The 25,007-nt window shown below is 45.6% G+C and overlaps 2 protein-coding genes across 5 annotated transcripts in view; one reads left to right on the top strand and one right to left on the bottom strand.

The window, feature by feature from the left end:
• ACAP3 (ArfGAP with coiled-coil, ankyrin repeat and PH domains 3) overlaps positions 1 to 8,312 on the bottom strand; it is a 158,628-nt gene extending 150,316 nt beyond the window's left edge. Inside the window, exon 1 of the mRNA XM_048824822.2 lies at positions 8,175 to 8,312. Within this exon, the coding sequence (XP_048680779.1) occupies positions 8,175 to 8,221 (47 nt within the window). The 5' untranslated portion in view covers positions 8,222 to 8,312. The remainder of the gene's footprint in view (positions 1 to 8,174) is intronic.
• A 9,567-nt stretch (positions 8,313 to 17,879) lies between these two features.
• PUSL1 (pseudouridine synthase like 1) overlaps positions 17,880 to 25,007 on the top strand; it is a 65,739-nt gene continuing 58,611 nt past the window's right edge. For 2 of the 4 annotated variants that reach the window (XM_048824647.2, XM_048824650.2), the window contains exons 1-2: positions 17,880 to 18,420; positions 21,139 to 21,196. In XM_048824647.2, coding sequence (XP_048680604.1) covers positions 18,362 to 18,420; positions 21,139 to 21,196 — 117 coding nt within the window. In that variant the 5' untranslated portion in view covers positions 17,880 to 18,361. The remainder of the gene's footprint in view (positions 18,421 to 21,138; positions 21,197 to 25,007) is intronic. The other 2 variants (XM_048824648.2, XM_048824649.2) reach the window with 2 other exon arrangements.

The following is a 25,007-nucleotide window of genomic DNA, read 5'->3' on the forward strand; positions in this document are numbered from 1 at the left end:
TTTTGATTGAGTAAACACTGAACAAGGACCTCAGGATCTGGCCCATGATAATGTAGACTGAAGGCCTTTGTTTTTCCGGTGCATTCCAGGATGAAAATGGAAACTCTGAGGACAGTGAACCTCAGCAGAGACGAATGCTACCCTCATGTGCCACCTTCTACGGCAGCCCAATGGTGGGGGGACACCACCTGACTGCACCAGATGAGAGTCCCAGTATGATCTATTGCAAATAAAATTCACCTGCCATGAGAACAGCTGAGCTGTGAAACAGCCTTCCTCGGAGAGGAAACCCTGAGGGTGGTGATGTTACATTTACTTTCCACACATCACATGACCAGCACGAACATTGTAGCTGCCATAGAAGGTGGCAGGTGGAGGGAGACTACACCATTTTAACTAGAGATGGGCCCAAACATTAATGGTGGATCCAGATTCCCCAGGACCCAGAACAACGCTGGTAAAGGCCAGATCCAGGCCTGACTTTTACGACCCAGGTTTGTCTCTGATTCTGACTCCTTTGTAAAAGATCTCATGGAACAACTCTCTCTATAAGGTTGCAAGTCATGAGGCTGCTGGACTGCACCTCCAAGGTGCAACAGAGCCCCAATCCACAGAAGTTACCACTCTGTGGCTTCCAATGACCCCCTGGAAACATCAAGCATACATGCTATCTACAGTACTTATGGGGTCCCATAGTATCTGAGTCCATAACAATCTTTAATATATTTATCTGCACAATGTCCCAGTGAGGCAGGGCAGTGCTAGTATCCCCAATCTACAGAGGGGAAACTGAGGCACAGAGAGGTTCTGTGACTTCCCCATGGTCACACAGGAAGCCTGTGTTGGGGCAGGGATCTCCCAAGTCCCAGGTTAGTGCCCTAAGCACTGGACCATCCTTCATCTCATACCTAGGTAGGGCCAAATTCTATATGCCTGGCATGCACTGAACTTAAGAAATAGGTGTATGTATTTTGGGGCAGAATCTATCCCATAACCTATAACGCATAGATACAGTAACATGCATTGATACATACCTAGAAGTCAGGGCTGCCGAAAGTCCAGGTATTTTCTTTTACATGGCAAAAGTACTTCAGATCCTGAAGCAGTCCCTGCAGACCCTCCATGCACATACACAATTCCCATTAGGGGAACAAGAGTCATGCCCAGGCATCAACGCGAGAACACAGGGTTCAGACGCACCACCGCTCCAGATGTGCTGCAAAACTCATTGCCTTGACAGGAGTCTCTCAAGGTTTGCAGCAATTGCTTGAGGTTGTGGAGTACTTTTGTCCTACACGACACCATAAACGTCAAAGACTGTGCGGAAACGTCAGTGAGTGCGGGATGCCCCTGCCCAGCCTCCTTCGCGGGGCTTCCCATAGGGGGCGCACTCTGCCTGTGTCCCAGCCACTGCACCAGCTCCCAGTTATTTTAGTAATGACGTTTCAAGATGCTGGCTTTAAGTTACATGGTTTGGCTACCAGAGACCCACCTCTCTGTACCTTATCCCAGCAGTTGAGATCAGCTGGGGCACTCAAGTTACAATCCATGGATTTGAAATGCGTGCCGCTCTCCAAGGATTCTGGAATTTGGTCCAGCAGAGCTAGCATTTATTGACTGATTGGCCATGCTCTTTACATCGGCTTTCTGGCCTGATGGGTGGAAAGGGGAAAGTTGGGAGGAAGGAGAATTTCTGTAGCTGATACTCAAAAAGAAAAGGAGTACTTGTGGCACCTTAGAGACTAACCAATTTATTTAAGCATTTTCATATTCTCTGTGTATAAATAAAGTCTGCTGCAGTTTCCACGGCATGCATCCGATGAAGTGAGCTGTAGCTCATGAAAGCTCATGCTCAAATAAATTGGTTAGTCTCTAAGGTGCCACAAGTACTCCTTTTCTTTTTGCGAATACAGACTAACACGGCTGCTACTCTGAAACCTGTAGCTGATACTGTGACATTTTAGATTTTAATCATTTCTGCTGGGAGTTCAGCACCTGCAGCAGCCATAGGATCAGACCTTTCATAGAACCATAGAATCATAGAAAATCAGGGTTGGAAGGGACCTCAGGAGGTCATCTAGTCCAATCCCCTGCTCAAAGCAGGACCATTCCCCAACTAAATCACCTTTGCTTTGCCTTTGTCAATTTACATGCTAAGGGGATCACTGCTTTAGAGATGCAATGATAGCCAGATGGAAGAGAGAGGAGTTTAGATAGCCTCATGCTGCTTGTGTGAGGAAATCTCCTTCCTGAAAATACGCCAGCCAATAATGAAAACTTTATGAATTACACCCTGATTCTGGGTTGAGCTCTGTGCGGTTGGATCTCTTTGCAAGCATGAGCTCGTTGTACAATTGGCGGGCTTGTCTGTATATGAAACCTTGCACTGGTGTAACTCAATGAATTTAAAGTCAATGTAGGTCTTGTCTACACACACATTTGAACTGCTTTTAGTTAAGCCGGTTTCAAACCCGCCTTGTGGCCCCTCATCTTTTTAAGTCAATTTAAACGAATCCAGAATAAACCTAGTTTAAACTGAAATAAGAGCATCCATGCGGTTTTTGGCGACGGTTTAACTAAACCAGGTGAAAATCATATCTCGAGGGAAATGGCTGTACCATTTATACCAGTGCAAACTCCTAACGTGGGCACACTTAAATCGATTTAAACTACACTTATCCCAGTTACTCAAAACTGGTTTAATTTAGTAAATTACAACAGTACGCGAGATCAGTGTAAGTGCAGTTTAAACCAATGTGCTCTGGTACAAAAAGACCCAGGTGTAGACCAGCCATTAATCTGCAATAGCTTGCTACAGCGGGAGCTGACAATGATCAGTGCACTTGGGCAAGACTCTGAGATATCTGACTGCATCTTTTGCCTGATTGATTTTAACTCTCCTTTGTTTGGATACTTTTCGATACTTTTTGCAATAACGGTGGTGTTTCTCCTGCATTTGCATGGAGTTGGAGTGAGACGCATGATTCCCTTTTTTCTAAAGAGATCAGCAATAACACCCAGCCATGGCTGCAGACCGCCAAAGGAAACCCCTTAGCTTGTGCCCCAGTGCCATTGCCCGATGGCGCGGCTACTCTGGAGAATGCGCTGGTTTAGGAGCCTTAGCTTCAAAGCCTGCCAATGGATTGCAAAGCTTCAGGGAGGCGGAGAATGGCGTTCCTCAGAGCTGTGTGCATGGCATGGCAGATATGGGTATCACGTATCCTGTTCTGAAAGAGAGCGCTGTGGCCTTCGTGGAATTTTTTCCCCCTTTCTCCCCAGTGCGGGTCCAGGGATTGGGTGGGTTTGGGGCGGAGTGGGTGGCCAGGGCCGAGGGAGATTGCCTCTTCCCTGTGGGTGAGATCCCCTTTTTAGGGGGTCTCTGGGGTAACTCCAGTGTGTACCGTGTGAGCACCCACTGTCCAGAGCTGCTGAGGAAGCACACCTCCAGCACATTCTCACAGTACCACAGACTAGTCTACAAGGGGGAAACCCTGACCCCCTGGCTAGAAACTACAGGGAACCTCCATCAGGGAGCCTTAGATGCCTTGTGGGTCTTTCCTTCCCTGAACCCTCATGGGTTTTGCCCCAGGAAGGAGCAATCCTTCCCCTTGGTTCTTCTGTGGGCCTCCCAAAATTAAGGCCATACTTTGACACCTTTATTCACACTGAGTAGCACCTGGCTCAGCAAGTAGCCCCATTGACCTCGGTGGGATTATTCCTAGAGTAAGGTATTACTCAGCATGAGTAAGAGTGGCAGAATCTGGCCCTTAATACTCCAGCGGGAGTCCTGCCTCAGCAAGGACTGAATAAAGACTTGGTATGAGCCTCAAGATTTGGCAATAGATCTGTAGGTATCAATCCTAAAAAAAAGCCAGATCTGCCCCTTAGATGTGAACCCACAGATTCACAGCAAGCACAGAACTGGTCAGAGATGGTTACTTTATAAACCAGCACGGATGAGGGCGGTAATGGGGGCCTTCATTCATATAATCTCGACCCGGGGCCCATTTCCTCTTGAGCTTCCACTATTGACAGTAACGAGTCAGAAATCTCTTCCTGTATTTCACAGGCTACCGTATTAGTTAAGCAATAAAAGGCTCTGCATGCCAGATAGATGAAAGCGTTAGCATCTATTGGGGATTGCATGCAAATGCACTAAAAACTGGTCTTTCAAGGTAATTATGTTTGTTTACTGGAACTTGAGACTGTGCATGTCTCCACAAGATGCATAACAGGAACAAAGTTTACCCACCAATCTATAGCTCTATATTTCAGTGGGGGGAAAGAGCAGCAGCAGCAAAAAGAAAAGAAAAGTTTTTCCTCCCAGCAGATGGTCCCTATCAAGCATGAGGTGCCGGCCGAATGTTGCATTGAGTTGGTGGTGTGGAGCATTGTGAAGTATAATTGGATTTGATTGCCAAAGGAGGCTGGAAGCAGTTAGAAGCCTTATTATAGGATGCCTCATGATGTGGGTCTGTTCCGCGTATGTAGAGCTTCCAAGCAGCTGTTGTTTCTTCCCCTCATGTATGACCGTGAAAAAGATTTGCAGTGATTTGGGGTCAGTGTTGAGGGCCATAAACCAGGTATAAAATGGAGCGTAATTGTCAGCAGAACTGGGGAGCAGAAACGTGCTTATGGGGTTCACACTAGGATACTATGGTGATGGTGTCCGGTAGGAACAGAACGATGGTCGTTTGGTTCAGATGCTGGAGTGGGAGACAGGAAATGTGTGTTAAATTCCTCTCTCTGCCACAGAGCCCATGTGTGACCTTGGGCAAGTCACTTAATCTCTCAGTTGCCCTCTCTGTAAAATGGGGATAATAAGCCTAGTTTTCGCCCACCCCTTATCTATTTGACTGTAAGCTTTTTAGCCCAGGAGCTGTTTCTTAGGATGTGTTGGTGTGGCACATAGAACAATGGGGCCCGGATCCTCATTGTATTGTAATACAAATAACGCATACTATAATCTAAGGACCTGGTTAGATAAATGGAAGGAGGAGGAAACGTGTCAAGCAGGGACTGTAGTCTAAACCCTAACCGGGTTTGGGGAGGGTTTGTTTCTTTTTACCCCAAGCTCGAGTATGTCACTGTCCTTTTTCATTTACTGAGGGTGACTAGAAGTTTACATCCATCAGTTATTCCCTTCTGGGACTGCAACAGCTCCCCTCCCTCTCCAAACATCTCTCTCTCTCACCCTCTCACTGCAACAAGCAGATTGTGTCCAGCCATGTGGGAAAAGACTTCGTAATTCCATGCTTAAACAACTGGCTCTCGATAAAGGTCCAGCAGGGTAGTCTGAGAGCCATTTTGTTTTTACAGACAGAGGGGAGCGGGCAGCAAGGATGCTGCCTGCATACTAAGAAACCTGGCCGAAAGCCCACACATGCTAAATGCTAAATAAATAAATAAACACATCAATCAGGCTTGACGTCACGCTGGAAAGGGTCACTGCCATGTGGAACAAGACATCTGGCCCATGAAGTCACTGCCCTGGAAAGATGCCACGGAACCATTCACAGGCTCTGCAGCACAATGGGACCCGATGAAAGCCGGAGGGAAAGTCCGCTGGGGTTGATTATTTGATGCTAGGTACATTCAGGTGAGAGGAACGAGTCTCCCACGCACACTGCAAAACCTTTCCGTGCTTCTAGCCACACGAAAAACTCCTGAGAGTCGAATGCAAAGTAGGGGAGGGAACAGCACTGCCCCGTCATCTCACATTGGCTCAGGCTATTGCACCGTATGACTTGAGATTGCACGTTAGTAATAGGGTTTGGAACAACCGAGAACAGGGCCTAAACTTTCAGCTACATTTAAACTGTATTGGGGGAAAGAAACCTCTTTGTAAAATCCCCTTGAACACAAGCACACCACAGAACACAGGGAAATTCACACACACACACACACACCCCTATATCCATTTCCACACAGAAACACAAGTATTCTGAGCATCCACACCAATGGATTATTGCAGCCATTCTAACGAACCGCACATTCCACTGGGTTTTTTTTAAATGCATTTAAAGGGCAACACTCATTTTCATAAACGAAAAGCCCTTGCACAATGGGATAACTGAGAATCAGCTCCAGTGACTGTCCATCCTAACCCCTTGAGAACCTTGCTGTTTGCAGGCTTATTTCTGCACTAGTGTCCCACCCACCACATATTTGCCATCTATTGTCTTTCCAGGCTTCTGTCAGCACCGAAGTACAGTTTGAGAAGCAGCAGGAGGTTATTAGCCTTGGAGGGTCTGATCTTTCTATTACAACATCTATCCAGGATAGCAAGCTTCTGGTGCAATAGAGCATCAGTATCCATAACCCTGGAACCCTTTCCCCAGCCTGTACAATAGCCTGATTTCATTACAGTAGGACGAGGACGGAGTCTTTTGTTTTGAGAGCCTGGGATTCCTTGTAAGAATCCCCAAAGAGAATGAATTTGATCGGATAGAAAATTATTCCCTGTCTTTGGGATAGCTCCTCAGCAGAGAGAAATCTGCATTGTTCCACTGACACCAGTTTACACCAGCTGCGGCTGGGAGCCTTTCTTTGAATGATACATGCAGGAGGGAGCTAAAGCTTTTTAACAGCACGGGGAAGCAAAACGAACAGGGCAGAATGTACAGAACAAAAATCACCGCCATGGAATTCAGAGCCTAACCCTGCCGTGACAATAGCATTTGGCCATTTATCACCCAGACCTGGGGGCAAAGCTTATAACTAATTGAAAAATCTCATCCATCAGCCCAGCCATTGCCTGATTAAATGGGGCTCCCTATTGCAGATCATTCGGTTGGATTCTGTTAGTATAAATACTGCCGTTTATTTTCACCCCCTTCCAGAACCTTGGGGAGAAGGGCTGACTTCTTTTTTTCTTTTGATTGACAGAATTGTTTAGAAATTGTGAACTGGCTGGACCAAAGCCCAGAATAGGGTTATAGTAATTGAATCCTTTATGTGCCTTCTCTTTGTAAACCGTCCCCCCCCCCCCCACACACACACAGCAGACGACCTTGACAGTAAAAAAAAAAAAATCATTAAGAAAAAAATGAACAGAAAGGTTTTTGGTTTTGGTTCTGAACTCTGATTAATTACCTCCCATTGGAGTTACAAGGCTAACCATGCGAGCTGTTCTTTGTCTGACAAAACTGGATTTCCATTGCCCAAGACTTCTATCCAGCCTCGGTTAGGGTCTCTGCCTGGATTTAGCCTGTGGTCAATCACAGAACTTGTCTGTATCGTTGGTGGGTGGACGATCAAAAGGCAACGTCTAGCCACAAGGAATCAGAGCCCTGCTTTGCCTTTGATCACAAGGCAGCTGGAGGGCTGACACGGATGCATCCCCAGATGCAGGGATGCGGAGGGGACCGTGGTCCCGAGGCACGCGTCATCCCTTAGGGCTTTCTCATCCGCAGCCCCCAGCCATAGGGGCTGGAACTAGGGGTGCTGGAGGTGCGGCAGCACCCCCTGGTTTGAAGTGGTTTCCATTATTTACAGGGTTTACAGTTTGGCTCTCAGTACCCTCACTGTACAAATTGTTCCAGCGTCTATGCCCCCAACCCCCCTGATCTAACCCAGAAGACACCATCCTTACAATAAAGCCAACAATCTGCCTCGCGCTCGAGTCTTGCCCCTTCTCCCCCTCCATGTGCAGATACCCAGACACGCACACCCTCCCCGGATTACACAGGCCACTTTCACCCCCTCTCCCCCTAATGCGATTAGCTTTGCAGCGCCCCTCTGGCAGTCTTTCCGCGTCTCATCCCCCCTCTCCCTCCGCCGGCTGCTCATTTGCAGGGGCTGTGCCAAGGCAGAATGCAGTCTGAGGGAAACACATGGTCCTTATCAGGGTGGAAACGGGGAGTGGGGCTATGAATGACAGGACCCTATTACCTCCCACCCCATCCTCTTTGCAGCGTTTCTGCTGGAGCGCTGGGGAGTCTACGGACGATCCAATGGGTTCTTTCCCCATCTCTCATTTTCTGCCCTTCCACGATGGCTTGGCTTGGCAAGGCAGGGCAGCATGCATCGCATGTGTGTGCCTGGCATCTGCACGCAGCTGGAGATGGAGATGGAGCCCAGCAGGGTCGAGGGCTGCTCCTCTCCCCTCCAGCCATCACCTTCCCCCCCTCTCCACCCACCCACACACTGGGGCGCGGGGGGAGATCCCTTACCGGAATCGGGGCGAATCCTTGATGCACTCCTCAAATTCCACCGTCATTTTCGCAGCTCAGCTCCAGGCACTTTTAATTGAGAAAGTTCATCTCCCGCAAGGAAAAACAACCCCCCCCCCCACGCCACACACACACTGGATCCACTCTTCCAGCCGCTGGCCCCCCCACCCCGGCTTCCTTCCCCCTGCGCGGCAGGGGCCCCCGGTTTCCTCCCGTCCGCCGCAGTCCAGTGGCTGAGTGGAGCCGGGAACAGGCACATGCAGGCTCCTTCCTCTGGACTCGCCTGTCACTGGCTGTGGAAGGAGGGAGCTCAGCAGCTCCAGCCCTGCTGGCCTGTCACTGCTCAGGGAGCGTTGCCAAACTGCGCAGCTGCAACCAGGCTCCTTCCTCCCCCAGCCTCCGCACAGGGTCGCCAGTTTTGGTTGGACCTGTTCCTGGAGGTTTCATCACATGACATAATCTTTACTTAAAGATGAATCGTGCCTTCCTGGAGACGCCGGGACAATCCTGGAGGGCTGGCAACCCTACCTGCGTATCGCTCCCCCACCCCCGCATCCTACAGCCTTTGGGGCGCACGCTGAGCCCATGGGGAGCGCTGCGCCCTGGCCTTGCCTCTTGATCGGCATCAGAAACCTGTCTGCAGCCAGTCGCATCGCTCTGCCTCCCGATACTCCCATGCCGCTTGGCTTCTTCGTCGGCAAAGGCATCCAGCCAGGGACGGTCTGTTTGTACAGGACCACCAGAAAAGTGCCCCGATGCAGTGGTTCTCAACCTTTTCTCAGTTGCAGACCCCTAGAAAATTTCGAATGGAGATGCAGACCCCTTTGGAAATCGTAGGCACAATTTGCGGACCCCCGGGAGTCCGCGGACCCCCAGTTGAAAACCGTTGTTCTATGGTAATGACAACATTTTTGCGGACCCCTTAGGCATAGTCTGCGGACCCCCAGGAGTTCACAGGTTAAAACAAATGCCTTGATGGATGACGCCACTGTCCAATGTCTCGGATAGCAGCCTGAACCCCGTGCTTCAGAGGGAGCTGTAATCAGACCCCTCCAGAGAAATGCAGGGCTCCTGGAGCCCCACTTCTTCCCATTTCACTGTTTTTAGACAGCAGTGAAACCATTTGAGGGGCCTCTGGAGCTCCGGACCACAGTACCATTGTCCCCACTTTCTCCCCTCTTGTCAGCCCTCAAACACAACGGGCCACAGATCCCTATCAGGGAACCAGGACATCACTGCAATGTCAATATCAAATAATCAGCCTCGCTGTTAATTCACTTCCGTGGATTTACTCCTGATTTTCACCAGTATAACTGAGATCAGACTCTTGCCCTTGTGTTTATGGCAGGTTGGCATTTCCCTTCTCTTCTCAAAATGCTGCAGGGAAATAAAAATGTGACTCGAACAGCAACGGGCACGTTTAATGCATTTGTTATTATTTCTAGGCAGTGAGGGGTGGGAGTTTGAGGAGAAAGCTCAAGAAATATCTTGCTGCCCACCCACACTTTCCCACACGGTTTCTGTTTCCTGGTTCGAAATAAGCAGGGCTAGATTTTCAGAAACCCGGGGTTGCGTTTTGCAAAGGGGATGTGTTTGCAGACTTGCTCATGCAATGATCACCCCTCAGTTCATGTAATCCTGGTAACTGGGTGGTTAAATGACTAGCTGGACGTGTAACTAGCAATCTGCATATACCGTCGCCACCATTCATCTGCACAATAAAATATGCCAGGCCCTGTACAGTATACAAGGTCCACTCCTGCATTACTGATGCCAACGGTAGCAGGATGAAGCTCAGAATTACTAAATCTAGTCTCTCATTTAAAAAATTCAGGGTTTGATGCTGCTCTCGGCCATCCTGGTGTGAATCAGGAGTAGCTCCAATTACATCAATGGAATTACACAGGCGTAAAGCCAATGAGAGAGCAGAATCAGCCCCGGGAGTCTATATGAATGGATGAAATTTTTCACAGATCAAGTTAATTTAATCTGGCATGGATAAACTGGAATACATGGGGTGTGCTTAATCTTTATCCTCACCCAGTTAAGCAGCACAGACAGCAGAAGCATGGGGAGCCTTTTCTACACAGCAAAGCAGCGAACCGTACAGATTGTGTCATTGTCACATCATGTCACGTTATCCCGATTTCAGATTTTTAAAACAATTACATTTTTTTTAGGTATAAATCTCCATATACCATATAAACAAATGTATCACAGACAATGTGGGCTTGAACCAAAAAACAAGAGCCAAATGACCCAAAGGGCTGGGGAAATTTGGATCCAAATCAAAACTTCATGAACAGGCTTTATCTCAGTAATGGGCCAAACCAAAAACTTGAGGGAATTCTGTCCCAGTTCTGTATGCAAATACTGCAGTGAAAACCTAACTCTAGACTAGTGGTTCCCAAACTGGGGTTCATGAAATGTTACCGGGGGTTCTCGGGGAAAAAAATCCCTAATGGCAGACAGAGCTATCCTTAGGGACCTCGGACAGCCCAGGGCCAGCAGCCCAGAGCCCCTGGACTTCCAAGAGCTAAGCAGATCAAAGCAAGCATGTCTATCACACTGAGGAGATTTAACCTTCAGGACTCCTTATAAGAAATGGAAAGGGAGGTGGATATTTTTTGCTGTTTTTAAAAATTAAATAGGCAGCTAATATTGTTTTTAAAATTATTATGAAGAACAAGTTTAAGCTTTGTTGTAACGTGCGTTGTTTGCCTGGACTGCTCAAGACCTGAATGTTTGTGTAGGAGGAACTCCTTGAGTTGGCTTCTTAAATCCCTTCATGCTGTTTCACATCTGACACTCCTTGATGAAACATAGGAGCCTTGTCTTACAACAGGCTTATTCAAAGTGATACAAGCTACGAAAGTGAGATCTGGGAAGAGTGTTGCTGTTTTCATAATGTAATAAAAATACTGTAATGATAAATAATAATTAATAATAAATAGTGTGTAATAAGCATGTCATAAAAACAAATTTTATATTTCCAAGATCACTGCTTTTATAATTTATACTCAGGTAAAGGAGAAAATCCCTGGAAATATTCATTTTTAGGAGGGGATTTGCGAAACTTGACATTTTAGTGAAAGGGGTTCACAGGTTGTTAAAGTTTGGGAACGACTGATCTAGACAATGCTCATGTTTCTAACAGGCCTCTAAGACTCCGTTGGTCAGACAGAGGCAGGAGTACTGTACTGTAGGAAAAGGTCTGATTTATGTAACACAATCACTGTACATTGCATGATTGCTAAGAGCTCACAGGAAGTTATAAGGCAAATCAAGACTTTTTACATTTTTAAAATTTTCTTTGGTGCATCCAGTGTTGAGAATGGCGGTGCATGGCTGGTTGTTGGGGGCCCCTTTCTAAAAGGGGGATTCATCAGTTTCATTATAACAGAGTCCAGATGCTACCAGTATAGTTGAAAGTTGGGCAGATTTTTCCATTTAAAAACTCTAATCTCAGTTCTGTATAGGAGGGCGATGGATTTGAATTGGTTTTATTTCTCCTACATACAGTCCTTGGTTACTACTGACCCAGGCTGTGGTTTTTACATCTTTTTGTAGTGTATTAATTCTGCACCTAGTTATTCCAGTGTTTGACACTTTAGAAATAGGTGTAATAATAAAAAAAAATAACAAAACCATGAGGACAATGAACACTAGCATGTAATATTTATTACCACCATCTTCTTCTATTTTTATCCACATAGTTATTTATTACGAACAAGTGGTAGCACAGAAGCAATTTATTATTATTTTTTTAAAGAAAGTTTAAAATGTTATTAACCCAGTCCTGCTTGAAATGCCTCTGTTGATTTCAACTGGGATTTTGGGCCCAGATGTGCAGTCAGGATCCATTACTTGAGGCCTGATTCTCAGCTAGACTGCCATACCACTGGAGAATTTACACCAGCTGAGAATTTGGTCTTGGCCTCCCCAGGCTCCCTGCCCCAAAAATTATTCTAAAACCAAACAGCCTCTTTCTGCAAATCCTTACTTATACAAATAGTCTGTTACTCCCATGAGTATCCTCCCTGACGTCAACGGGAATACTCATGTGACTAAAGACTACTCCCATTTGTAAGCATTGCTGCTTTAGCACCTGATCCTACAAACTCTTATGCATATAAATAACTTTTCTGCGAGGCTGCTCCCATGTGTAAAGCTACACTCGGGTTTGGGTGTTTGAAGAATTGGGGTGTTAACTTTTTTGACATCCTAATTTGACTTTAATGGGAGTTGGATTAGGCCCCATCTGAGTTAGGAGTTAGCCCTAAAGTGGACTAATTGCTCTTGTAAGTGAAACAAAGTAAAAAGCCCAACTCAGAGGAATTACTGTATCATGCTCATAAAGTAAATAATAACAACACTTAGCACTTAACGTGTTTTATGAATTTTCATCAGTCACATGCAAAGCAGAAGTCTGGCCTAGTGGATAGAGCACTAGACAGGCACTCAGGAGACCTGCATTCTGTTCCTCTCTCTGCCAAGGTGGGATTTGGGGGCAAATCATTTTGATTCTCTGTGCCTCACTTTCCCTCATTTGTAAAATGGAGATAACAGTACTGACCTCCTTTGTAAAACACTTTGAGATCTATGGATGATAAGACCTAGGTAGCAGTAGTATTATGTTTACAATGGCAGGTAAGCATCATTATGTTCACTTAACAGATGGGAAAATTGAGGCACTGAGAATCAAAGTAATATTCCCAAAATTACACCATGGCAGAGACAGGAATAGGACCCAGGTCTCCTGTTTCTCAGCCCTGTGCCTTTATCCATTGGACAAAAGATAAAATCTTTAGCCGATCATGTGTATTACATTTTGTTTCATAAGATATTTTCCAATGTCATAGTGATGCAATTAAATAACACAATGGCATATTCTGCTGATGGCGTTTCTGTATTTCTAGTGATTACACGATTTAAAAAAAGAAAAAGATCATCCATGCCACCACCATTCCAAACATGCAAGGATGTTCACAGAAGAATGATGCCACATACAAGCAGAAGGACAAGCCTACTACCAATCTGGGTCTTTGCAATTAAGGATTACACCTCCATAAACGGGCACTGCAGGCGGTCTCTTTAATGTCACCCAACTGTGCCCGCAGCACTGGTTTGAGGCTTATAGCTTACCTATGAATTTCCTTGCTTTGTGGGTTTATTATGGGGAAGGTAACAGAAGCATAGGTAGCCCTAATGCTGCTCCCATGTGATTGGGGATTGTGATACAGCACTGCATGCGTACGATAGTATGTTAATCTATGGTAATCCTTATACAGATATTAAATTGAAAATAGGTGCTAAACGTGTTTGCACTAATTAGAAGGGATTGCAGGGCCTACATTCCATGGAGAAAGGAGGATTCTGGTAATTAAGTTCTAGTGCCTAAATGGCAGACCCTCAGCCTTGATTAATTCATTAGGGAGCCTAGCAGAGGAGATCATAGCTGATCTGTGTAACCCTGACCAGAAGGCATCACTATGGAAAACAGATATGTGATGTAATGGGTTAATGGAGCAACCATTCATCTCTGGAGAGCAAAAAGAAAGGTGCTCTGAAGTAATGTTAAAATTAGGGCTGTGAAGCGATTAAAAGAATTAATCGCGTGATTAATCTCACGGTTAATAATAGAATACCATTTATTTAAATATTTTTGGATGTTTCCTACATTTTCAAATATACTGATTTCAGTTACAACACAGAGTACAAAGTGTACAGTGCTCACTTTATATTTGTTTTTTATTACAAATATTTGCACTGCAAAAAACAAAAGAAATCGTATTTGTCAATGCACCTTATACAAGTACTGTAGTGCAATCTCTTGATCATGACAGGTTTCAGAGGAGCAGCCGTGTTAGTCTGTATCTGCAAAAAGAACAGGAGGACTTGTGGCACCTTAGAGTTCGTCTCTGAGGTGCCACAGGTACTCCTTTTCTTTTTCTAATGAAAGTTGTAGAATTATGTACAAAAAATATCTGCATTAAAAAATAGAACAATGTAAAACTTTAGATCCTACAAGTCCACTCAGTTCTACTTTTTGTTAAGCCAATTTCTAAGACAGACAAGTTTGTTTACATTTACTGGAGATGCTGCTGATTGCTTCTTATTTACAATGTCACCTGAAAGTGAGAACAGGCGTTCGCATGGCACTGTTGTAGCCGGCATCACAAGATATTTACGTGCCAGATGTGCTAAAGATTCATATGTCCCTTCATGCTTCAACCACTGTTCCAGAAGACATGCGTCCATGCTGATGATGGGTTCTGCTCGATAATGATCCAAAGCAGAGCGGACCGACGCATGTTCATTTTCATCATCTGAGTCAAATGCCACCAGCAGGTTGATTTTCTTTTTTGGTGGTTCGGGTTCTTTAGTTTCCGCATCAGAGTGTTGCTCTTTAAAGACATCTGAAAGCATTCTCCACACCTTGTCCCTCTCAGATTTTGCAAGGCACTTCAGATTCTTAAGCCTTGGGTCGAGTGCTGTATCTATTCTCAGAAATCTCACATTGGTACCTTCTTTGCATTTTGTCAAATCTGCAGTGAAAGTGTTGTTAAAACAAACATGTGCTGAGTTATCATCCGAGACTGCTATAACATGAAATATATGGCAGAATGCAGGTAAAACAGAACAGGAGACACACAGTTCTCCCCCAAGGAGTTCAGTCACAAATTTAATTAACACATTTTTTTAACAAGCATCATCAGCATGGAAGCATGTCCTCTGGAATGGTGGCCAAAGCATGAAGGGGCATATGAATGTTTAGCATATCTGGCATGTAAATACCTTGCAATGCTGGCTACAAAAGTGCCATGCGAACACCTGCTCTCACTTTCAGGTGTAAATAAGAAGCAGTCAGCAGTATCTCCCGTAAATGTCAACAAACTTGTTTGTCTTCGTAATTGGCTGAACAAAAAGTAGAACTGACTGGACTTGTAGGCTCTAAAGTTTTACTTTGTTTTGTTTTTGAGTGCAGGTATGTAACAAAAAAAAATCTACATTTGTCAGTTACACTTTCACAATAAAGAGATTGCACAACAGCACTTGTATGGGGAGAACTGAAAAATACTATTTCTTTTGTTTATCATTTTTACAGGGCAAATATTTGTAACAAAAAAGAATACTATAAAGTGAGCACTGTACACATGGTAGTCTGTGTTGTAATAGAAATCAATGTATTTGAAAATGTAGAAAAACATCCAAAATATTTAATAAATCTCAGTTTGTATTCTATTGTTTAACAGTGCGATTCGTTGTGATTATTTTTTTTAATCGCAGTTAATTTTTTGGCTAATCACGTGAGTTAACGGTGATTAATCCACAGCCCTAGTTAAAATCGACGCTGGTTTGAGAGCTGAGCCGTCGTCATGGGCCTGACTCTGCAACCTTTAGGCGGATCCTCAGTTGGTAAAACTGTTCTAGCTTCTCCGAAGTCCACGGAGCTAGTGCAATTTACCCCAGCTGAGGATCTGCTCTGTAGAGTAGTTCGTATTCACAGGGGATGTTCCACTGAATTTAACAGAACTACTCGCATGAATGGCACTGTGAATAAAGGCTACAGATTCACATCATATATTTTACCTAAATGCCGCTGCAAATCCATTGTGTACAGCTCTGTGAAGCCTGACTCCCTTTAGCTTGGGGTTTCCAGCTTGTATTTTTCATTAGTATTACCAATATATTGCCCTTCTGTAGCACCTCTCACCCAAAGAGCTCATGCTTCCCAAACAGCACAGCTGTGAGCTGGGAACGGTCATAATCTCCATCTTACAAATGGGGAAACTGAGGCGCGGCACTGACATTACTTGCCCACCCATACAGTCTGTCAGTGACAGAAATAGAACCTGCAAGCCCCTTCTCTAATCAATAGACCATGCACCCTTCCCAGAGCTGGGAGCAGAACCCAGGAGTGTATCTGACTCTCCAACCCTGTTCTAACCACTAGACTACACTTCCGTAGTGAGATGACACTGGTCAGTGGCAGATCTAGACGCAGTATAGAATGGTGCTAACAGGGGACCTTGCCAGCATGCAAGGGGAATGACATGTCTGCTCCCCACCCTACGCCCTGTTGAAGCACACTTTGTTGGGACTCTGGGCAGAAGGGGTTCAGTGGAGTTCACGGCATATATAGCAATGTCCCTTGCACAGCTTGGGTGATATTCACTCCTGTGTAGCAGGCCAGCCCAAAGCATGTGCTCTGTCAAGCCCCCAGAAGCCCTGTTTTGAGGACAGATCTGTCACTGGGTGAATTTCATAATTCCCACGGCTCGCCAAGGGGATTCTAGCACCAGGTCGTGCTGCTTTTGACAACACAAATTTCTGCGAGGTCCCGTCCCTGATGAATGCTATATAGTTGCTTTGGCCAGGGCAGCCCGGCTCCTTTCGCTTTGGGTTTTAATAATGTATTTTGAGGGGCACAGATTGAAAAATGCACAGCTGGATGACAAATTATTGTTTTCCTGTTGCAGTCCACACTGTAGATTATTGTAAATGAATGGACTTTGAACCTAAAGGGTAACATTTTCAAAAGCTCCCAAGTCACTTGGGAGCCCAAACCTAATTTTTATAAGTGATTTAGGCATCATGGCTGCAGGCTGGATTCTCGAAGATATGTGGGTGACCAGACAGCAAATGTAAAAAATCCGGACGGGGTGGGGGGTAATAGAGGCCTATATAAGAGAAAGACCCCAAAATCAGGACTGTTCCTATAAAATCGGGACATCTGGTCACCCTAAGCTCACCTCAATATTTTTGAGGATCTGTGTCTTAAATTCCTTTTGAAAGTGGGACTTAGGTGCGAAGTGACTTACCTGCTTTTGAAAATTCTGCCCAGAATTTCTTTCACTGTTTATGCGGTTTGCTTATTGTGTTTTTCACATTATTCTTCTTAGGTGGCGGGGCCGTGTTGAGACAGGCTAGTCAGTTTCCCCTTGGGTTACACCAGGGTCCAGTCGATTCCACTTTCAAGCCCCCCCTGCAGCTGCCTGGGGTGCAAACTGCGGGGAAACATGAGCCCCCCCCCCCAACTGGTTTCCCAAGCAAGTAAAATAAGAAAAGGAGGACTTGTGGCACCTTAGAGACTAACCAATTTATTTGAGCATGAGCTTTCGTGAGCCACAGCTCACTTCATCAGATGTTTACCGTGGAAACTGCAGCAGACTTTATATACACACAGAAATCATGAAACAATACCTCCTCCCACCCCACTGTCCTGCTGGTAATAGCTTATCTAAAGTGATCACAGTGGGGTGGGAGGAGGTATTGTTTCATGATTTCTGTGTGTATATAAAGTCTGCTGCAGTTTCCACGGTAAACATCTGATGAAGTGAGCTGTAGCTCACGAAAGCTCATGCTCAAATAAATTGGTTAGTCTCTAAGGTGCCACAAGTACTCCTTTTCTTTTTGCGAATACAGACTAACACGGCTGTTCCTCTGAAACCTGTCATTATGCAAGTAAAATAAGGAATTTCAGCAAGGAAAGGGAGCATTTTTAAATGCACAAAAGCTACAGGCCGGGGCAGGCGAGACCCTTTAAAGGATGAACCTCGCTCGACCTTTAAAAAATAGATTTAAAAAAAAAAAAAAAATTACAAAGCCATTACACGTTTTATACCAAAGGCAAAACTTTACCTCGCTCCCTACCGCGGCTTGCAACTGAGTCTAAAGCTCCTCCTCTTGCTCGGGGAAGGGGGTGGCTCTGGCTTGCTCAAAGTTGCAAGCGGCCGGCGGCGCCAGCGAGCTCTTTCGGCCCCCTGGAAGCTCGCCGCCTCCTGGGCACGTGCGCCCCTGGGGCTCCCCGGGCGCCGCCTGCAAACCGCGTGCCTGGAACCCCCCCCCCCCTGGAAGGGGCGCGCGGCGCGGCAGCGAGACTGGGGGGGCCGATTCATTGCGGGGCGTCCCCGGGCAGAGCGGGCCGCTGCTCCAGCGGCCTGTGCCGAGGCTGGTTGCCGGAGCTGCAGTCCCGGTCCCCCGGGCGAAGAGGAGGCTCGCTCTGAGCTCGCAGGTTTCCCCGCAAAGCCGGGCAGGGTTTTCCTGCCCGAGGAGCGGCAATGGGGCGCGGGGCTGTGTTGCTGAGCGCATTTCAATCCGGGGGGGGGTGGGGGGTGGTAACAGCTGCTACGCGAGCCTGAACCGAAAGCAGAGCTTTTAAATTAAAGCCTTCGCAAACAGAGATGCATTCCCCCAAAACTCGGTACTTAGTTTTCTTTCAGTACTTTGGGACTAACTATAGGTAGGTGGCGTGGTGGTGGTTTGCCCTTCCGGGGGGTGGGGTGGGGAAAACGAATCCGGGATCTGTGCATTCTTAGCGTGGGGTGGAAGACAGCCAGATGTCCTCATATTAGGGGATTTGTTTTCTATAACCCCAGCCCCTGGGTGGGGTGGAGGGGGAAGTGTCCCATTTTTTCACACTTCCTGTCTGGTCACCATAAAGGGGGGGGAGGCAAGGAAACTACACACCAGTCTCCAAGGTAAATAATTCCTTGTATTTTTGGTAAATATTAATCCCATTATTGAATGCATAGGAATACATCTACTGGGGATTAGAAACTGGAACGAGGGCAAATCGTTTGGGGTGGGGGAAATGTTGTCCTGGTTCCTTCCTCCCTCAAAGCCCAACTGGAGTGATGGGGGACGGGCCGACAACACATTTCTATCCTTGGAGGATAGACGAAAGAGCCAGCTTCTGATCTCAGACAGGTGTAAATGCAAAGTAACTTCATTTGAATCCCTGGAGGTATTTCGGCCTGAGGCTCTGGTCCAGCAAGGAGCCCCGTGGGGGTTGACTCTGCACCACGAAGAACAGTTTGTAGATTGCATCGGAAGATGTGGGGCTTTTTTTACCCACAAAAGCTTATGACCAAATAAATCTGTTAGTTTTTAAGGTGTCAGTGGACTCCTTGTTGTTTTTGTGGATACAGACTAACACGGCAACCCCCCTGAAGTTTTCAAGTTGGGACTTATAGCAAAGTCACTTGGCCTCAAAGTTTTTGCGGGCCTAGCTTTGGTGGGTAGGAGTGTGACAATAAGAGGTATGCCAGCAGAAGCTCCAGTGTCGGTCAGCAGAAACCTCCTTTTTGCTGGTATGGTTGATTTTGTTTGGGGAACTGGTATACGCTAGAAACAAACTCTTTTGCCAGCATTAGCTACAGGCAAACCCTTTCTAGTGTAGACAAGACCTTAATGTTTATAACTTTCAGGCTGTCGTTTCTACTTTGTCTCTAATGCGAGAATCAGAATCACTCGCGTGAAGGTCAGTGACTGTTAGAATGACCCCTAGGTTTTGTCCCCTGTTTACTACACTGAGTAGAGTTATTTATTGCAGGGCTCTCGGTTTTCTCAGTGCTGCACAAGGTCCCTGCCTCAAGAAGTTTCTGAGCTGAAGCTCAAGGACTGCAAATGCACGTTCGCACGTGTGAGGTTACGTTCAGTCACACTGCTCACTCGCAATAGCATCTGCGGGGTTGGGACCTTATCCTGAAAGCCTTTACCTTGTGCAAATCGTCCCCAGAACTTCAGTGGGCTTGTCGTTATCATTAATTTTGACTGATGTGCAATTGCTCCAGCTGGGGGCCTTCCAGACACTTAGCAAGGGTGGCCTGTGCACTGTGACCCTGGCTCTTGAAGGTCAGAGCAGGAGAAGGATCTCAAGGAACTATTATGAGGGCAATTTAGGAGAAACATAAGCGGTAGGAGGGAAAAGTAGCTGAGAATGGGGTTATGTAGAGGCTTAAAGGTGAGGACAGGTAGCTTGAACATGATATGGAAGGCTAGAGGGAAAATTGGGTGAGATTCAGAGAGGGGAGTGATGTGATCAGAACATTGTGGGAGGAAGCAAGGTGACTTTGGGCAGTATTTTGTGTGGACAGGATGGGGGAGCAAGGGGGGAAAAGCAGGAAGACCAAAGAGGAGGAAATCTCAGTAGCTAAGGACGGATCCTTGATGTGGCAGTTCCTATGTAGGTGGGATGAGGGCCTGGCTAGGGAACGAGGAGAAAGGGTGGATTGTGATTTCTGCAGTCTCAAACCTTTTTGCAAAGTAAAATAAATAAATTAAAGCTTTTAAAAATGTGAAGTGCTGAATGTGACCGTTTCCCTTCGTTCTTGAACGATGCAGAGAGAACCAAGGCAGATAAGCTTGTCTTTAGACGCAATAAAGGGGCCATTTAATTTTTGAGGGGAGAGTTTGAATGTTAGATATGCCACGTAATACATTTTGACAGCTGAGATTGCATTATTTTGCTTTTCTTTTTTTCCCCTTGAGTGAGTCTCTAACTCTCGGTGAGACCTTCTATTAGGCAGACAATGAAAGGAGAATAGAGAAGGAATAACTGAAATAAGATATGCAAATGTCCTCTGTTGTTGAAACCATAGTCATAAATTTGTGTCTGCATCTGCGGCTTAAATATTGTTCTTTGCCTATAATCAGATTAGGCCATTATTATTAATGGGACAATTACTATAGCTAGAAGCCGCAAACTCCATCCTACGTGAATTGTTAAGAAGTCTTTGTAAAACTTTGATTCCTATTCGTGTGGCCTCAATACAGTACAACACTTAACAGCCCTTGAAGTCAATGGGACATAACCATGTGCTTAATTGCTTTGCTAAATGAGGGCCTGACTAAATTAGCAGCATATAGTGGAAGGAAAACAGATATCATTTTACTTCTGTGTACAGAATTGGTGCCTGATTCGAAGCCCATTAAAGTCAATGGCAGCCTATCTAAAATAGGTGAAAGGTAGCATTTGATCCTTAGTTAAGTTTTATATAAAGAATTCGCTGGATCTCAATCACAGTCGGTCACTTGACAAAGAAGCTGACGATCCTTATTTTGCTGTAGCCCAGGTACTCAGCCTAAGTGTGATGTTCCATCCTATGTTCAGCCATCGGCTGAAGGTTGGCGTTTACTGACCATTGCTAAGAACTGTTGTCTTTCTTTTGCTCTGCAGTGGTGTCATGGAGACATTGACTGATCAGCCTGTGCTCGGCGTCCAGAATTACTTGGAGGTAGGTACTTGGGGTGGCACTGACAGAAACTGAAAAGCTAAGGTTGCATTGTGGAACTACAGATGTTATAAGGGGGAACACTTGTCCTTGTAACTGACCACTTGGAATAATAATAATAATATCTGGCTCCTTGTACAGCACTTTTAGTCTGTAGATCTCAAAGCTCTTTACAAAAGAGTTCAGTATTATTATCCCCTTTTTAAAGATGGGGAAACAGAAGCACAGGGGGTGAAGTGTCTTGCCCAAGGTCACCCAGCAATTCAGTGGCATTGTTAAGGATTTGATCCAGGGCAAGTTTTTCATGCCTTTTCTTTGTTTTTTGAGGGGATGTGGGGGCCAGTCCTGCAAGCTGCTCTGCGTGGGCAGGCACTTGTCTAAAGGCAGTATTGTGCTGGTTTCCCTTGAGATTTGATTTTAAACCGGTTTGGTTAAACTGGTGTCCATGTAGCGCTGGATTAGCTAAACCAGTTTAACCAAATGGGTGAAAGTTTGTGTGTAGACAAAACCTGGCTTACTACAGGACCTTGTGGCAGTCATCCAGCTTTTTCTGTGCCCAGTTTTCCCGTCTGATAAAAGAGGTATTGAAACACTTTCCTCCCAGGGGCATGAGAGTTTTACTGGAAGGATGTTGGTAAAACATTCTCAGATCCTTGTATGGATGCAAAGCATTGTTATTTCCAAAGCCTGCAAATGCATTTGTTAAACTGGTGCCACATGCCAGAAGTTTTGCTGTGTTCCAAAGCGGTGCATTGAATAGCTTTTTGCTATTAACAAAAACTCAGTTATTACCATGGTACATTAAAATTAATGATTTGTGCTTAATTTGAGTGTAGACACCCGTAAGAATGGTGCACTTCGCCTGTTGTCCCAGAGATGCAATCATGAATGACTGGTTTAATCTTAATGTGTGTTCCTCATGGTCATTATTGTCTCAAAGGGGGCAGCACTGTCACTCAGCCGTTAGTTTTCTGTAATTTCTGTTGGGAACATCTGGTTCTTAGATGACTTGTCTAATGTGCAGGAATTTTGTCTGATGTAGAAGAATTTTGCTAATCACCCTTATGTTGTTGAAGTGCATTCCTCTCCAGAGGGTCATATGACTGTCCTATCTAAGCAAAGCCATCAGAAATGTTTAATTAGCAGTGGATTCTTACCTCTCTCCTCCCACTAATTGACAGGTAGCGACAATCTCTCAGTTTCTACACAAGCAAAACCAAATGGCTTCAAATTGTAGAGACTTGGTACTGAGTTGGATTCTTCCTGGTAGAGCTATTAAAAGCGATCCTGTGTGTCTGCCTGTGTACTTACATAGCTCCCCTCACTGTACCTCACAAACGTTGTTAATTTATCCCTGCAAAACACCTGTGCCGAAGTGGTGTTTTCCCCACTTTACAGATGGGAAGCTGAGGCCCAGAGAAATTAAGGAACGAATCCTCAAAGGTATTTAAGTACCTAACCTTCATGGATTTCAATGGGAGTTAGGTTCCTAAACACCTGATAATCTGGGTTTATGAGACTTGCCCACGGTCACACAGGGAGTCTGTTGCAGAGGATAGAATTGAATTTCGGGTCCCTGAGTCTCGATACAGGGCCTTAACCACAAGACAGTCTTCTTCTCTGCCTGGTCAGACTGGAACCAAAAGCTGGGCTTGTAAGAACAACTTTTCATAAAACTTAAGACCAGTAGAAATGGTTCTGAAAATTCCAGTGGAAACAGTTTTTGTTTTTTAAGCTAAACATTCCCCTGCAGAACTGCAATCCAAACATTACAGCATTGTGTTAGTGTGTGACACCCAAAGGTGAAATTGACTAGTAACTGTAAACAAAGGTGAGACAAGGAGGGAGAGGTAATATCTCTTACTGGCCCAACTTCTGTGGGTGAAAGAGAGAAGCTTTCAAGCTTACATAGAGTTTTTTGCTGTGTAAATGCAAAAGCTTCTCTCTCGCATCAACAGATGTTAGTCTAATAAAAGATTTTACCTCACTCACCTGGTCTTTCTAATATCCTGGGATTAATACAGCTACAGCAACGCTGCATGTAAATAAAAGTGAAATTGACTGGTTCGTTTTCATTGTCAAGAGGACAAGAAATGCAAAAATGTAAGAAGGAAATTTGCCGTTAACATTTCTCTCCAGTTTTAATGCTCCGATATAACTATAAACACACATAAAGAAACCTTGCGGGGGTTTTAAATGATTTCTCATCTGAAAGCATCCCTTTTAATACACTGCGTATGGGTTTGATCGTACAAACACCGTGAGTAGCGCCTGAGTTGTTCCATTAATTTCCGGGAGACCTCCCAAGGTGGTCAGGACTTCTCTCTGTATCAGTTGTTAACAGGATTGGGCCCTAACTGTGCAGTAGCAGTGAAAAAAGACCCATTCTTATGTCAGCCAGTAGAAAGTGTGTCACTAGTACAGGTTACAGAATGAATGCTCTGCACATCTAGGCATTTTTGTAATGTAATGCTAGGTTAATTACAATTCTGTATTGAGCGGCACATCTCTGAACACTGCTGGTGATTCCCATGTCCCCACGAGTGGCTGTAATTAAAAGGAGACTCTGCTGTCTTAATTTACTTCTTGCAGTCGGGGTAAGTTATAAGCTAAAGTGAAACACATGCCTGTTTATGTAAGAGATGAGATTTGAGCTGTCAGAGGTTACAGTCCAGCCCCCTTGTGCTGCAGTGGACTGCGCTTGCTATCCAGAATGAGACTCTCACACGACTGTTTCTAGTCACTTCTGAAGCAACAGAAATGATGTATGGTTCTCATAAGCTTTACTTCTGGAAAGATTATCCCCTGGCATGTTTCTGGGCTGGGTTTATGCTTGCCAGGAGCAGAGATTAAACCATACGTTTTATTCTAGCACATCTAGGTTCTATATGATGTCTCCCCTCACGTTAGGATCTGAGCATAGTATTCTTAGAGCAGCATGTTTTCTTATCATCCCTATGGGTTTAAGGACGGTGTGCTTGTCTCTGGGATAGTCTTAGCTCTTACCCACTCCTCCGAAGAGGAAAAGCAGGGCATGTTTGGGAGGTGTGTGCAGGATAGGGCTGTGTGCAGTTCAATAGATGGTGTGAACCCTTAGCACTGCATCGGTGCCCCAACATGGTGTCAGGTGGTGATGCACTTTTGGAGGTGCTGTCCTTTTAAGATGAGATGGTAAACGTTTATGGTCACTGAAAAGAATGACTTGTGGCCATTCAAAGATCACTCTTCCCATTTTGCATGGGTAGAATTGTGGACCTTGACGTCAGAGTTAAATTCAAGCCAGGTTAAGTAATGCCTACCTAAAAAAAAAAAAGACTCTTGGAGCTTCAGCTACCATGCAGTATTCTTTGCTTCCTGGCCAAACTGTTGTGCTGTGTTTCTATGTGCTCCTAAACAGCTGCCATTTTTCAGAGTGGTCAGAGGCACCTGCATGTCAGTGATGGGTCAGATTACTCCTGGGGGAATTACGCACCACTGCGCATGTGCAGAATTTATGTTCCCTGCAGATTTCTTTGCTTCCCCACAGAAAAATGACTTTCTGATGGGGAAGCAAAGGGAAGCCACAAGAGTGGTCATGCGACCTTCCCCAGCAGTATGTTTCGGGTGCCCGCGGCAGCTGGCAGAGAGAGAAATCGCTGTAGGGCAGGGGGAGGGACTGGGGAAGACCCGGCTGGTGCCAGGCTCAGCTGATAGTCCTGGCTGGGCTGGGGAGGACAGGACTTCCTCTTCCCCTGCATGGCATCCGGGGCTGGGTTGCAAACTCCTCCTCCTCTCCCTCGCTTCCTGTACCCACTGCTCCTCACCTGCAGAGGGA

This window comes from Caretta caretta, chromosome 18 (assembly GCF_965140235.1).
Source record: "Caretta caretta isolate rCarCar2 chromosome 18, rCarCar1.hap1, whole genome shotgun sequence".
Taxonomy (NCBI): Eukaryota; Metazoa; Chordata; order Testudines; family Cheloniidae; genus Caretta; species Caretta caretta.